The sequence below is a fragment of the Epinephelus moara genome, chromosome 8, assembly GCF_006386435.1.
Source record: "Epinephelus moara isolate mb chromosome 8, YSFRI_EMoa_1.0, whole genome shotgun sequence".
NCBI classification, from domain to species: domain Eukaryota; kingdom Metazoa; phylum Chordata; class Actinopteri; order Perciformes; family Serranidae; genus Epinephelus; species Epinephelus moara.
The window spans coordinates 37,198,700-37,211,236 of record NC_065513.1 but is presented as its reverse complement, the minus strand read 5'-3'; the positions used below and the strand labels follow the sequence as shown (position 1 = coordinate 37,211,236).

At 46.1% G+C, this 12,537-nt stretch overlaps 1 protein-coding gene across 2 annotated transcripts in view; it reads right to left on the bottom strand.

Moving 5' to 3' along the window:
- The window catches only part of znrf3 (zinc and ring finger 3), an 89,933-nt gene extending 78,977 nt beyond the window's left edge, over nt 1-10,956 (bottom strand). For both annotated transcript variants that reach the window (XM_050051819.1, XM_050051820.1), the window contains exon 1: nt 10,517-10,956. In XM_050051819.1, coding sequence (XP_049907776.1) covers nt 10,517-10,747 — 231 coding nt within the window. In that variant the 5' untranslated portion in view covers nt 10,748-10,956. The remainder of the gene's footprint in view (nt 1-10,516) is intronic.
- Between the last annotated feature and the right edge of the window lie 1,581 nt (nt 10,957-12,537).

Below are 12,537 nucleotides of genomic sequence, written 5' to 3'. Positions count from 1 at the left end.
CACCCAACAGCAGCACTTTAGACGTGCTGTGCACCTGCAAACTGACACTGAAATAAACGCAATGTGATCGTTAACTCACAGCAGGCCTGCCTGCTTCTTTCACTGCTACACAATATCAGTGTGGATACAGTTATGTGAAACTGTTGGCCAAGACTGATCTTGTTCATGATGCTCCGCAGCTCATTCGCTGATGATGCTCTGCATCAGGAACAGGCTCCAGTGTTTAACCGAGTGTAATTGAGCATTTTAACAGCTGGCATATTCGCAGCACATCAAGCTGGAGTAAATATCAGAACTGCAAATTAAACTGGCTTCATGAACTCGTTTCAATCAATTACCTAAATTAGTTATGAATTAAAGCAATTAAAATGAACAGCACAATCTGTGAAGTGCTGCTTGTTCAGTCACACACATTAAAGGGACAGTTCACCCCAAAATCAAAAACACATATTCTTCCTCTGAACTGTGGTGCTATTTATTAATCGAGATTGTTTTAGTGTGACGGAGATATCGGCCGTAGAGATGTCTGCCTTCTCTCCAATTAATAGAGCTAGATGGAACTCAGCTTGTGGTGCTCAAAGTGCTAAAAACAATACATCTGAAAAACTCAACAGCAATGACCTTGTTGTGAGCAGTTTCATGGAGGAACTACTTTCTTTCTATTGAACTACACCCACCAAGCATAGCACCGTGCACAAGGAAGCATGCATCAACTGCTAGCTCACCACAAACCAATGAGCTAGCCAACATTATAGCCCAGCCTAGGAGGACGCCATTAATGTTTACATGTTTCACTATCACAAGCATGAGCTCTTTCCATAAGTAGATGCACGCTTCCTTCTGCATGGTGATACAGTTGCTGAGTGTAGTATGGCTGGTCTACAGCTGAAAACTCTAACACTCAGCAGCTCACACCAAAATAATCTAAACTGATAATTAGCACTATAGGTAAGAGGAAAAATATGTATTTTTGATTTGGGGGCAAACTGTCCCTTTAACCTAACCCATTAGATTTAATCTCCCCAGGGTGTCAGCGTGGGTTTCCTCCAGGTGCTCCAGCTTCCTCCCACAGTCCAAAGACATGCAGGTTAATTGGTGACTCTAAATTGTCCGTAGGTGTGAATGTGAGTGTTGTCTGTCTCTATGTGTCAGCCCTGTGATAGTCTGGTGACCTGTCCAGGGTGTACCCTGCCTCTCTGGGATAGGCTCCAGCCCTTCACAGGATACTGTAAGTGGTTACAGAAAAATGAATTGTTTCGGGCATTTTACAGACCGAACCATTAATCAAAAAACAGACGATCAACTGATAAAGAAAGTAATTGTTACTTGCAGCCCAGCATAAAAACCTTTGGTATGAATTGTGTTTTGTCTCCATCCAGTCAAAGCACAGAGACTAGCTGGATGGTCCTGTGATAGTCATGAACTGCTGCAATCTACATGCTGGAAACAAGGAGGTCTCCTCTTTACAACCAGCAACAAAGCCTTTGTGCTGCAATCCTGACTTCCGACTCCGACCCAGGATGCACGAGTTAAAAGGCCGACCTCTGCGTGAACTCGGAATAAATAAAAAGTGCAGCTGTTTACTGCTAATTTAACATCAAAGGGACATACAATCACAACAACAAGGGCGCGGAGAAGAGGACTTCAATCGCAGGCATGCAAATAACCTTTGGCAAACCAAATCAACAACGGTGAATTATTGCCGTGCGCTTTCAACAAGGGAGATACTTCCCCGCAGTGTGTGCCTCTCAGCTGTCATGGGAGCTGTCAATGAGTTATCAGGCTGATGATCATGGGGGCATTTTGAAAGAATCTGGTGGTCATGCTTGGTTTAACACACATTACAAGCGAAGTGCATGTACACACTCTTCACCGCACGCACGCACACACACACAGGCCCTGTATAAACTTTACAAAGAACAGAGTCAACTCTGTTCCACCTGTTGTGTACTTTAGAAACGCCCAGTGGATTAAGCTATCTGCTGAAATCAGATAAAAACTGTTTCCCGTTCCAAGTCCTCCATCAAAAACATAAATAAAACTCCTTTCAGCAGGATCCTTACATTAGCACAGCGCCATGAGGTGACCCAACACCTTCGCCTGTGGGCCGTTCTAAACTCCTCGACACAACACTCAAAAGTATTTTTCTCACCGTGCTTGTGCAAGGGAACACACACCTCCACCTTTATTTGTATGGGAGCGGATTTAGCTCGAAGGCCTGCAATTACATCATCATTCAGTTTTGCAGCGCCGCATATCAGGACCGGCATTACTCAGAGAGGCCTTTGAAGAGTTTGGCCCAGCCCTCGCGCTCTCTCTCTTCTTCCCTCCTCCCCTCCTCCGCCCCCCCTTCGGCACTGCCTTTGATGTTAGCGCGTGGAGCTGCGCCGAGCGTCGCGGCCTCCCAGGCCTCCCCGCCTCGCCTGATCCTATCTGCTCAGGCGGCACATTCATGTGGTTTACACCCGCAGCACGACTCCCGGCAGCTATTCACCCAACCCCGCAGGCCCCTCCCTGATCAGGGTCCAGAGGCTGCAGAGGGACGCAGCATGGCCTGAGCTGCCGACGGGGGTCGAGGGGAAGGACAGGAGGAATTGTGGAGGCTTTATCAAAGCCTGAGGCTGCACCACAGAGCTTTTATTGGCATGGCGTGTTAGTGAAGGTACTATATTTGTAGATTCATGAAAGGAGTAGTCACACCTGACCCTTTGGGGCTCGTGGAGTTCTCTGAAGCGTTGGATTCGTTGGCGAAGGTCTCATTCTTACAACTACAGAAACCAGTGATTTATCTCAGCTTTGGGTGCAGCTGCACTGCACAAGAGGAGCTATCCTTCAAAAATAAATATTTGAAGGTGCAAAAAAAAAAGAAGAGAGACAGCAAAGAGCAAAATAGAAAACCCTGTGCCCCAAATATATCTTCAGTATACCCATGATACAGGGACGACACAAAAAAGAAAGCCATTTTTCATTTCAAAAAATCTAGGGCGCATCTTTAGCAACAGGAAGAGGAGGAGGTGGGAAGATGCAGTGATATATCTCACTGTGGAGCCAGAGGACATGCAGCACTACTCCACCAGAGCAAAAAAAAGCAGAGATAACCCAACTTGTTCTCGTCTGACCGAGCAAGTCCAATCCATCATACCTCTGGCCCCATTGTGTTACAGCCTGGATCTTCCTCATTACTGCAACAACTACCTGCACACACACACACGTAGGGCTCGAGACACAAGATGAGAGGCCGATGGCAGAGATGAACATGATGGGGTCGGAGCTTCCACCTGAAACTGATTTGTCCCCATCTGGCACCCCTGTAAATGACCTTTGCCACGGTTGTGTTGGAATCCATTAACGGAAACAAAAAAGGGGGAAGTGAAAAATAGCAGGGTTTCTGACAGAGGGCCCGTCAGGAGGAGACGCCTCACAACATTAATATGATGCATTAGATCGAGGGTGATCATGTGCACAAAACCCTTAATGGCTTCCCAGAACAATAACCAGAGAAACTGCAACTGGGGTGAAAACACGCGAGTATGAATCAAAATGACAAGAGGGCAGGATCTCGTTACATTAAAGCAACATGATGTTTTGCAGGCATATGAGGCTGATAATTATGTAATGATGTACACAACTTTGAACCCTGTCTTCTTGAACTTGAGTGAGTGGGACGGATCTGCGATAAGACCTCTCCTTTCATGAAAACAAACGCGAGTAGTGAGAGGGCTGAGGATCTGAGAGGTAGGAGGGGAAGGAGGCAGATGGAGTGCGGTGCGAAGAGAGAAATGGACTCCCAGCGCAGCTACCTTGCTAGTCTATTGGCGAAAAAAGTACAACAAAAGAGGGAGGCTGGCGTTGTGGCCTTCCACGGTTAGTCAGCACATTCCTGGCCGACAACAAAGCATGCCTCTGCCTGGATGAGCCACTGTGAGCATTGTCATTTCATAACCCTCGACCCCTTAGCCTTTGTTTTGCAGACCCTCTGTGTCAGTGGATAAAAATATGGGCTGAGGGGATGGACTGGGCCTTTCAGCTCTGTTTCATCAAACGCAGGCAGTAAGCAAAAAAAAGAAAAAGCACTCCGGGCTCTTCTTCGTCTTGTTAAAAGTACGTTTCAAAAATAAACTGCGTGAAGACAGGCGGCATGAAAAATCACTTTTTCACCTGTCAAAGTGTGACATCCTCTGCATTTCCCAGCACTCATCACAGAAAAATCACAGCCCCGGGGCAAAGCTGAATTAACATTTCCTCATCACTGGAGTGTAAAGCAGAAGACAAACACAAGGCGTTCATACAAATGAGCTCGGACTCGTAATCAATAGCAGATCAGGAGGAGAGCGACACGGGGGAGTGAGGTTCCCCTGGGAAAAGGCTGGGATAGTGGAGAGAGAGCAGCAGCAGCGGCAGAGAGCACCAGCGCTGACTGCTAATCTCTCCTGGAGTGGAACATCAAAGATCGGCTCAGCCACTCAGCCCAGTGGAAACTAACATAGCTACTGGGGCCACCAGTACCAACATGCACTTGTTCCAGGTGGAGCCGCGCAGTGAGAAAGAGCCAGGCGCTGGAGAGAAAAACAGAGGCTGCTGGTTTGAGACACAGTGTAGCCAATTAAGAAGTCTCAACAAGTACTAAGAGATCCAACAGGAAGTTAGGTGTACCTGAATGTTACGAGGGCAACGGGTGCCTTCAGTTTAATGCTAAAAATAGACTGTTTACATTTTCATTATTCTACAAATCAAAAATTAGTCGCAGAATTAGCCGATTTACAAAAACCTGACAACAATTTTACAAATTGAATGATCATTTCAAGTTATTTAGCAAGTAAAAATGCCAGATATTGCCTGGTGTCTGCCTCTCCAAAGTAAATATTTGAAGATTTGTCTTGGTTTAAATCACTGTGAATTCAATATCTTTGGCTTTTTAAATTGTTTTTGGACAAATTAAGCAAATTGAAGCTGTTAGCTTAGTCTCTAGACATATTTTGACTCTTCATAGGCTTAAAAAGTGACAGCAGTCTACTATTTCCAAGGATTTGGGGGTGTTTCTTGCCTTTTTTTTTAGCAAACTGACAGTAAGATTACAGGAAACGAGGGCAGAGAAAGGTGGGGAAGTGTATCCAAGAAAGGTCCGGGATCAGGACGTTCTGGTTCATAGTCGCCCTAAAACCCTCCAACACCAGGTAGGGATGAAGTCACCAGTTCCACAATAACCTGCAGTGAAATTCCCATCAGTTAGTGCACTGTTTCAAATCTAATCATCATTAAAACCGTTAGCAACAGTCCCCAGGTGCACGAGCAGCATGCAGCATGGGGTTGTTTTGCTATTCCCTTGTTTACAGAGTTGCCGTGCAGCAGGTGAACCTCGTGATGCTGCTGGTCCCCGTGTCCTCATCTGCATTGACACAAACACTCCAGCAAGCGTTGATGTCGATGCACAGGTATGGTTTCATATGTTTAAATAAAGTCCTGGCTAATAGCTGTGGTATTGTAAGAATAAATGCAAACAAATAGTGCCGAGTGTGGCTAATTTCAATTGTGGTTTTTCGATATGAAATTAAAAGCACCAGTACAACGGGAGTTTTGACGATTCATTAGCACACGCTGGTTAAGAGATATCTGTAGCCATCTCTTGAAGTCACACACAGGCATTAAAGGATGCATGACAAATTTTGGCTGCACCGAAAAGAGCAGACTGGCGGTGGGGGGTGAGAGTGTGTGTGTGGGAGGGGGGTGTTAAGCAAGAGAAAGAGAAAAACAGTTTAGTCTGTTCTATTCCGAAAAGGGGAGAAACGCAGCCTCAAATTACTTTGGCTGGGACATGAAAGTGAAACAGGGTGGCGGTTAAGAGACGATAGCACTTAAAATACAGCTGCGACCGCCAAGCCAATAAATGGAAAAAAGTAGGGAGCAGCACTTTTAACCTTTTAAACCAGCGTTTGTGTACTGCTACTGTTGCTTTGGCGCTGGGAGTGGCCCGGTCCCTGGCACCTCCCGTCTGGGCCCGGCCCATTATGGCCTCTTGGGGTTTCCAGGCTGTGGTGAGAAAGCGCGCTGGATGCCTTAAACCACTAAAGCTCTCATTATAGTCTAAATGCAGCGCGACACAACTCTTGCCAGCTCCAAGGTAGGAGCTCCAGTATTTAAGCTCATCGTTGTCTTAGCTCAAAACCACCACTTTCCCCCTGCACATCCAGTCAGAAAAAAAAACAGCCACTTTCAAAGAACCACATCATGAAGTCTCCCAGCTATAGTTACTGGCGCTCCATGCGCATGGGGATGGAGTTCAAAGGTGAAACAGCTCATGGGTGTTGGGAAACTATAGCCTCTTCTTCCTGACAGTGGATTCAGGGGATGTCCCCGTCTCTGCGTCCCTTCTGAGAGGAAGCAGGCAAAAGCCACATTATTCCCTCTGGTTCTGGCCGACGACACTATGAGTTCCATCTGGTCCTCCCGGTGCCCCTGCCACGTCCCTGCCTCAGCTCCTCACTCACATGCTGACAGCACGGGCCCGCTGGAAATCGGAGGCAGATGTGCGCTCGTGCAGTGCATCGCAGCTCATCTCGCTACAGGAAAGACGATTTGGCGTCCGGGAGACAATGGAGAGTGATGAGCAGCAGATGGTGTTTCCCTTCGCATTAAACGTGTACTAATCAGGAGTGCTGTGTGTGTGTGTGTGTGTATGTATGTGTGTGTGTGTGTGTGTGTGTATGTGCCGTCAACAATGATGGGAATGTGAAAAACATGGGGGCCAGCAGTTGAGTGTCCTGCATTGCAAGGCCATTCCAGAAGTTAGATAAGAAGAAGGCATCTAGAGGCAGAGCGTTTTCATCTGAGTTTGGCAACACCTGCCAGTCTAGGTGTCCATCTTTACACCTGCCATCACCTGCCCTACTAAACAGGCTTAAGATCCACTGTAACGGTCAATGCCGGGCCATTGATGAGCGTCTGACGCCCTATTTTTTGTGGCGTGTCCCGCACCGTTGGCACTAGTTGGCCCTTGACGGCTGCTTTTCATCCAATCCAGCATGTTAAATCGGACTGACAGTTTAGCTCAGTGCATGAGAGGAGAAACGGAAGTCAGGACAGAAAACAAGCAAGTCAAGAGGCCGTGAGATCAAACCTAGTGTACCGTAAATATAATTTGTTCTTTCGCCATCGGGTTGTATTGTTAACATGCAAACTAGCATCTTGAATCCTTCCTGTTGATCTTCTGGTTTCCCTTTTTGAATGACGAATACAGATTGCCACATACATGCTAGTTGGCTGTTGGCTGTAGTCTTTGCGGTGTGCTCAAGTGCAACTTTTTAGCCAAGACTCAGGCAACGTAAGATGACGAAACAGTTGCCGTTTGTCGCCACTAGCTCTTTGATTTTGGTTTGGTTTGCTTGGGACGCAATTCACAACTGCTGCTAGTATCTTAAAAGGTACAGCAAGACTACTACAACTTCTAAACTGTGTAAAATACAACGGTAAGTCCAAGTCCTATAAATCAGTGTGTCTTTGTTTAATCCCTTTCTCTGGGCCCAAAGCGCTGCTGTTTTGCCTTTTCATTCTTGCACTCTAATCAGGAAGTATTTAAATCTAGGACAAGAGGCGGATACAATTAACTACCTGGCAGGATGGCCAACCTGCACTACTCTGGTTGCCAAGAATCAGAGTTAATAACCAATGATGTAAATACACTCTTAAGGTCGTCTTAGGGAAATGCCTGTTGATACACACACAGTCTCAGGTCTTGATGGAGTGATTTAAGGAGACACTGATTACTTTGCTATTACCGAGTTGAACTTGAGCAATCAGGGAACTGGCTTGGGAGGCCTGGGGTTTGGCACTGCGGCCCGATCTGCGTCGTCATGCTTCCCCCCTTAAGAGCCAGAGCGAGAGGCAAATTAACTTAATTTATTATTTTTGGCCCCTGGCAGCGTTTGCCACTTTTCGCACTCTTCAGGCAGAGCTGAGCGGGTGTTAGCTTTAGGGAATCAGCAAAAGTGAGGTGGAAGAGCGGCAATCGTGGTTGGGTCTTTGCTCAGGAACGCTGCCAAGCCCCCCCTTTGCCCCTGAATTTGAACCCGTACCTGCTGAGGTCTGGCCACTACTGTACACACAAGGCAACGCAAACCCCTCAGGGCTCTGTTCAAACAGCAGAAGAGAGGACTGGAAGGCCCCATAAACCTCAGCCAGACCAAATCAAGCGCCCCATTCACTGAACACAAGACGGCTCAGAACTTAAGCAAAAAAAAGTTGACAAGTGCGATGGTTGCAGAGGTCACTGCGGACAACTGAATTCACAGGAACCTAAATATTTGTGTTTAACCCGATTCCAGTGTAAAACTATATCCGTTACAACACCGCAGCAATTTCCCAACACGTTCCTGCAATGTTATTTCACAAGTATAGAATTTGCATGTGGGGAATTTGATACCAGTTTAAAATTATACTCCTCAGGTTGTATGGCTGTCATTCATTGTCAGATTCAACTTGCATAAATCCTCGCTAGAATATATGTTGTAAGAAACTCAAGACAGCGCGCCGTGCTGGACAGACTGCCCCTCATTATAGCCTGACAAAATATAAGCTGCCTCTAAGTGGTCAGAAGCTATGTTAGCAAAGAAAGCAAACCTAAATAGATGTGGTTTTCGATGTAAAGCTGAGGTCCGACATTTCTGTGTGGTTAGCGAGTGGCGCCAAATGGCCATCACTGTGTATAAACAGGGGCCATTTTTGTGCTGAGTATCCTCCGCTTTGATCCGCACATATCATCTTTCTTTCAGAGTAAGAGCGTTCTGAGGAAAACAAACACGGATGCATGCTCTGAGAAGATGCTGCTGTGGACTTGATGCGAGGGATGGAGAGAGAGGGGGGTGCCACTAGATGAGTAAACTCAGCACAGGCGGATGAATCGCCGTCTTCTGACTCATGGTGATGTGCTGCACAAATCCTACGACAGTTTCCTGTGATGCAGCCCACCAGGACACACTTGATGCAACGTGGTGATTAAATGTGTATTTGCAGCATTTAAACACCCCCTCACCCCTCAACTCTCACTCTCTATCTCTCTACAGGCTGAATTGTAACCTGGCCTCCCACCACACACCAATGAGCTCAATAGTTTCTTCAGTGTGAGGTCACACTTCAGCAGCTACTGGCTTCTTTTTATACGACAAATGAAAACAAGAGCCAGCATCTCTGCTGTGGCCTGTGAGGCGACACTCACGCGGCGACACCTTCATCTCAAGATGATCCAAAACTTCACATAAAGCAAGCAGCGATTTTAATTTAAGTGCAGATCTCCTGTGTGACTCTTGCCTTAGATGTGCGTACCCTCCACCCTGCTTGCTCCAAAACTTGACACATCAAAGTGAAGAGGCATCCAGCTATCAGTCATCCACTGGAAGCAGTTTGCATTTTACAGATACCTCCAAAAACTTCAAAGCCCGCATACAAAAGCTGCTTCACATTCAAGTGCCTTCCAGTCATTCACAAAGAGCCACTGCTCCCTCCATCACCAAAAAACACAGGGTTAAAGGTCAGGAAATAAAACTTTTAAATCTTTGGCACATGACTAAACCCCCAAAACTCTTTGCTGCCTTACAAGCAGCGGCCAAGTAGATTAAGCAAGAATTATAAAACTTCAAATAAACACTTGGCTTTGGAAGAAAAGCTTCATATTTTAGTGACTTTTACTCGATCAAAGCTGGATCCATTAGCACAAGCAGCTCTGCAGCCAAGTGCACTTGTCATGTTTAGGGAGGGAGGTGGGGGGGGGGGGATAAAAGATGCAAAACATGGAGGCTTCTTCCATGATGACTACTCGCTCTGTTATTCTTTATATATGTTTATAAAATACTTACAAGTAAGCCTAAACCAGAAGCATGCAGCTTCAAAGGCAGTGTTGATGAGTGCTGCATAGTAACAGGCTGCAGGCGGCGGGACGTGCGGGTTAGTTTACATGTTGGTACGGTCCATAAAAACAAACTTATTCCACTATTAAAACCAACTTTTCCTGTTTGAAAGCGCCTTTTTGGGTCAGAGTCGCCACTGAGGCGGATGATCTGTCAGATCCGAGCACCAACAGCAGCCTCGCAGCCCCGCTGGTGTCGTGAAACGCGTAAAACCTGCTCGGTTAAAAAGTTTGCAAACTTTTTAGGAAGCGGTGGAGGATTTGTTACTTTTTAGGAAAGCACCCCCCCAAAACGCGTGGGTTCCTGGGTGAGGGCGATCCGCAGCGAGGAGCGCACAAGAGATCTCCAGACATCAACAAAATAACCTGCAAGAGCATGTTTTCTCTGTGAATGAATTCCACAAGATAGGAGCCATCTTGTGACCGCATATGCTTGCAAGCTTAGTACCATCCTCACACCGCCTGCACACACACACACATACACAGCATACACAACTCTTGTCAACCCCCAGCCCCTGCGGAGAAACTTTTAAGAAGGGCAGCTTGGTGAAATTACACCCCGCGTCCCGATGGTGTTGCTGGGGACTTGGTGCTCTTCATAAAGAGGGGAAGCAGACTTACTTGAACGATCTCCCCCTCCGCGCTGATAGTGGCTCCTGCTTTGGAGAACCGTCCCTGCAAGCCAGTCGTGTAAGTAGTATAATCTCCATTGGGACTGGACTCGAACAGAACCACTTCCACAAAGGCAGTATCCTTGGCGAAAACGGTACCAAGAGAAGCGGCAACCACGAAGATCACCAGGACCACCGAGTCGGGTACACGATCTGAGCCTCTCCGTGGTAAAATCATCATCTTGCCGGCTGGATCTGCGCCGATCGGGACATAATTTCACACGGATTAATTAATCGGGTGAAGGTAATTGAAATCAGGTCTGCGCGCGCTGCGGCCGATGCGTCCAAAGAGGCAGAATTGTGCAGTAAAAGCTGCGCCTGGGCTGAAGCGTGTTTATTTCACCACTGCGAGCCTTGTCAATTACATTGCCTGCAAACGCTCCCTCTCTGTCTCTCTTTCTCCCTCCCTCCCTCTCTCCCTCTTTCTTTCTCACCCTCCTCCTCCTCCTCCTCCCCCTCTACAAAGCGGATCTCCTTTGATCTCCAAACACGTGATTTTTTTTTTTTTTTTTTAGTTTTTTTTCTCCCTCTCCCAAAAGGGTTATATCCCCACCCACCAATCTTTCTGACCCTCTCCTTTGCACTCCCCACTCTGAAGTGCCAGCACTCAGTTAAGGAGGCACCGCGGACTGTGCAGCTCAGGGAGGAAGAGGGGGAGCGCTTTGTTTGGAAGATATTCAAGTTACGCGTTAAAGTTTGACTTGATTCAGATTTGTTGGGCTGACTATCAAACAGAGGACATGTTTGTTCAGCCGCCGTAACACTCCCGGGCTGCCCAGCGGCGTTTCCCCCGAGTTAGACACGTTTTTGCTGCCGTGCCACCTTAAAATAAACACTACCCTCTTCAGGACGCTTCATGATTTAACCGGGCTAATTTTTCAATCTGATTCAGATTGGCTCACCTACAGGTCACTATGCAGGGAGCACACTGATGGAGCTCATTTTGACTGAGATAGATAAAGTTATTTATTTATTTATTGCTCTGACAGAGATTTGTAACTTTAATAAAAGTTCTCCAATGGGAAATTAACTTATATAACATTCATAAATATATGATATAAATACACACATATATGATATATATATGATATATATATATATATGTACTACTTACGTGTGCATTATAGATTCATGGTATATTCAGATATTTTCAACACCCAACACATTTGGTCCTACAAATATAGGCTATATATTTTTAATCTTTTTTAAATTTTATATACTTTATTAATCCCCGAGGGGAAATTCAATTTTTCACTCTGTTTGTCAATTACACACAGGTCCGAACACACACATGCACAAACAGGACCTATACATGCACTAAGTGGAGAGATGTCAGAGTGAGGCTGACCATGACAGGCGCTCCGAGCGGTTGGGGGGTTTGGTGCCTTGCTCAACTGAAGACGGGGACTTGAACAGGCGACCCACCGCTTCCCAACCCAAGTCTCTATGGACTGAGCTATAGGTCTAAAACATATGTGTGCATGGTATATAAAGATATTTTCAACACCCAACAGATTTCATACACAAGGGCAATTCAAAGTTGAGTTTTTAATGTCCATTTGAAATTATTTTGTGGTTCGTTTGCATCTCTTTGTGGTCATTTTGTCTCTTTGAGATAGTTTTGTGTCTTTTTTGGACATTTTATGTCTATTTGTAGTTATGTAGTGTCTTTTGTGTTTCCTTTGCATCTCTTTGTAGTCTTAATGTGTCTCTTTGTGGTCATTTTGTGTCGTCTTTGGTCTTTAATGTCTATTTGTTGACATTTTGTGTCTCTTTGAAGTAGTTTTGTGTCTTTTTTGGTCGTCTTATGTCTATTTGTAGTTATTGTGTGCCTTTTGTGTTTCCTTTGCATGCATTTGTGGTCTTTTTGTCTCTCTTCCTGGATGGCTCATGCTAATTTAAGTGACATTTTGCAGGTGAGGGCCAGTGGGGGCCCCTGACACTATGGGCTCATAGACCTGTGCCCAGTGG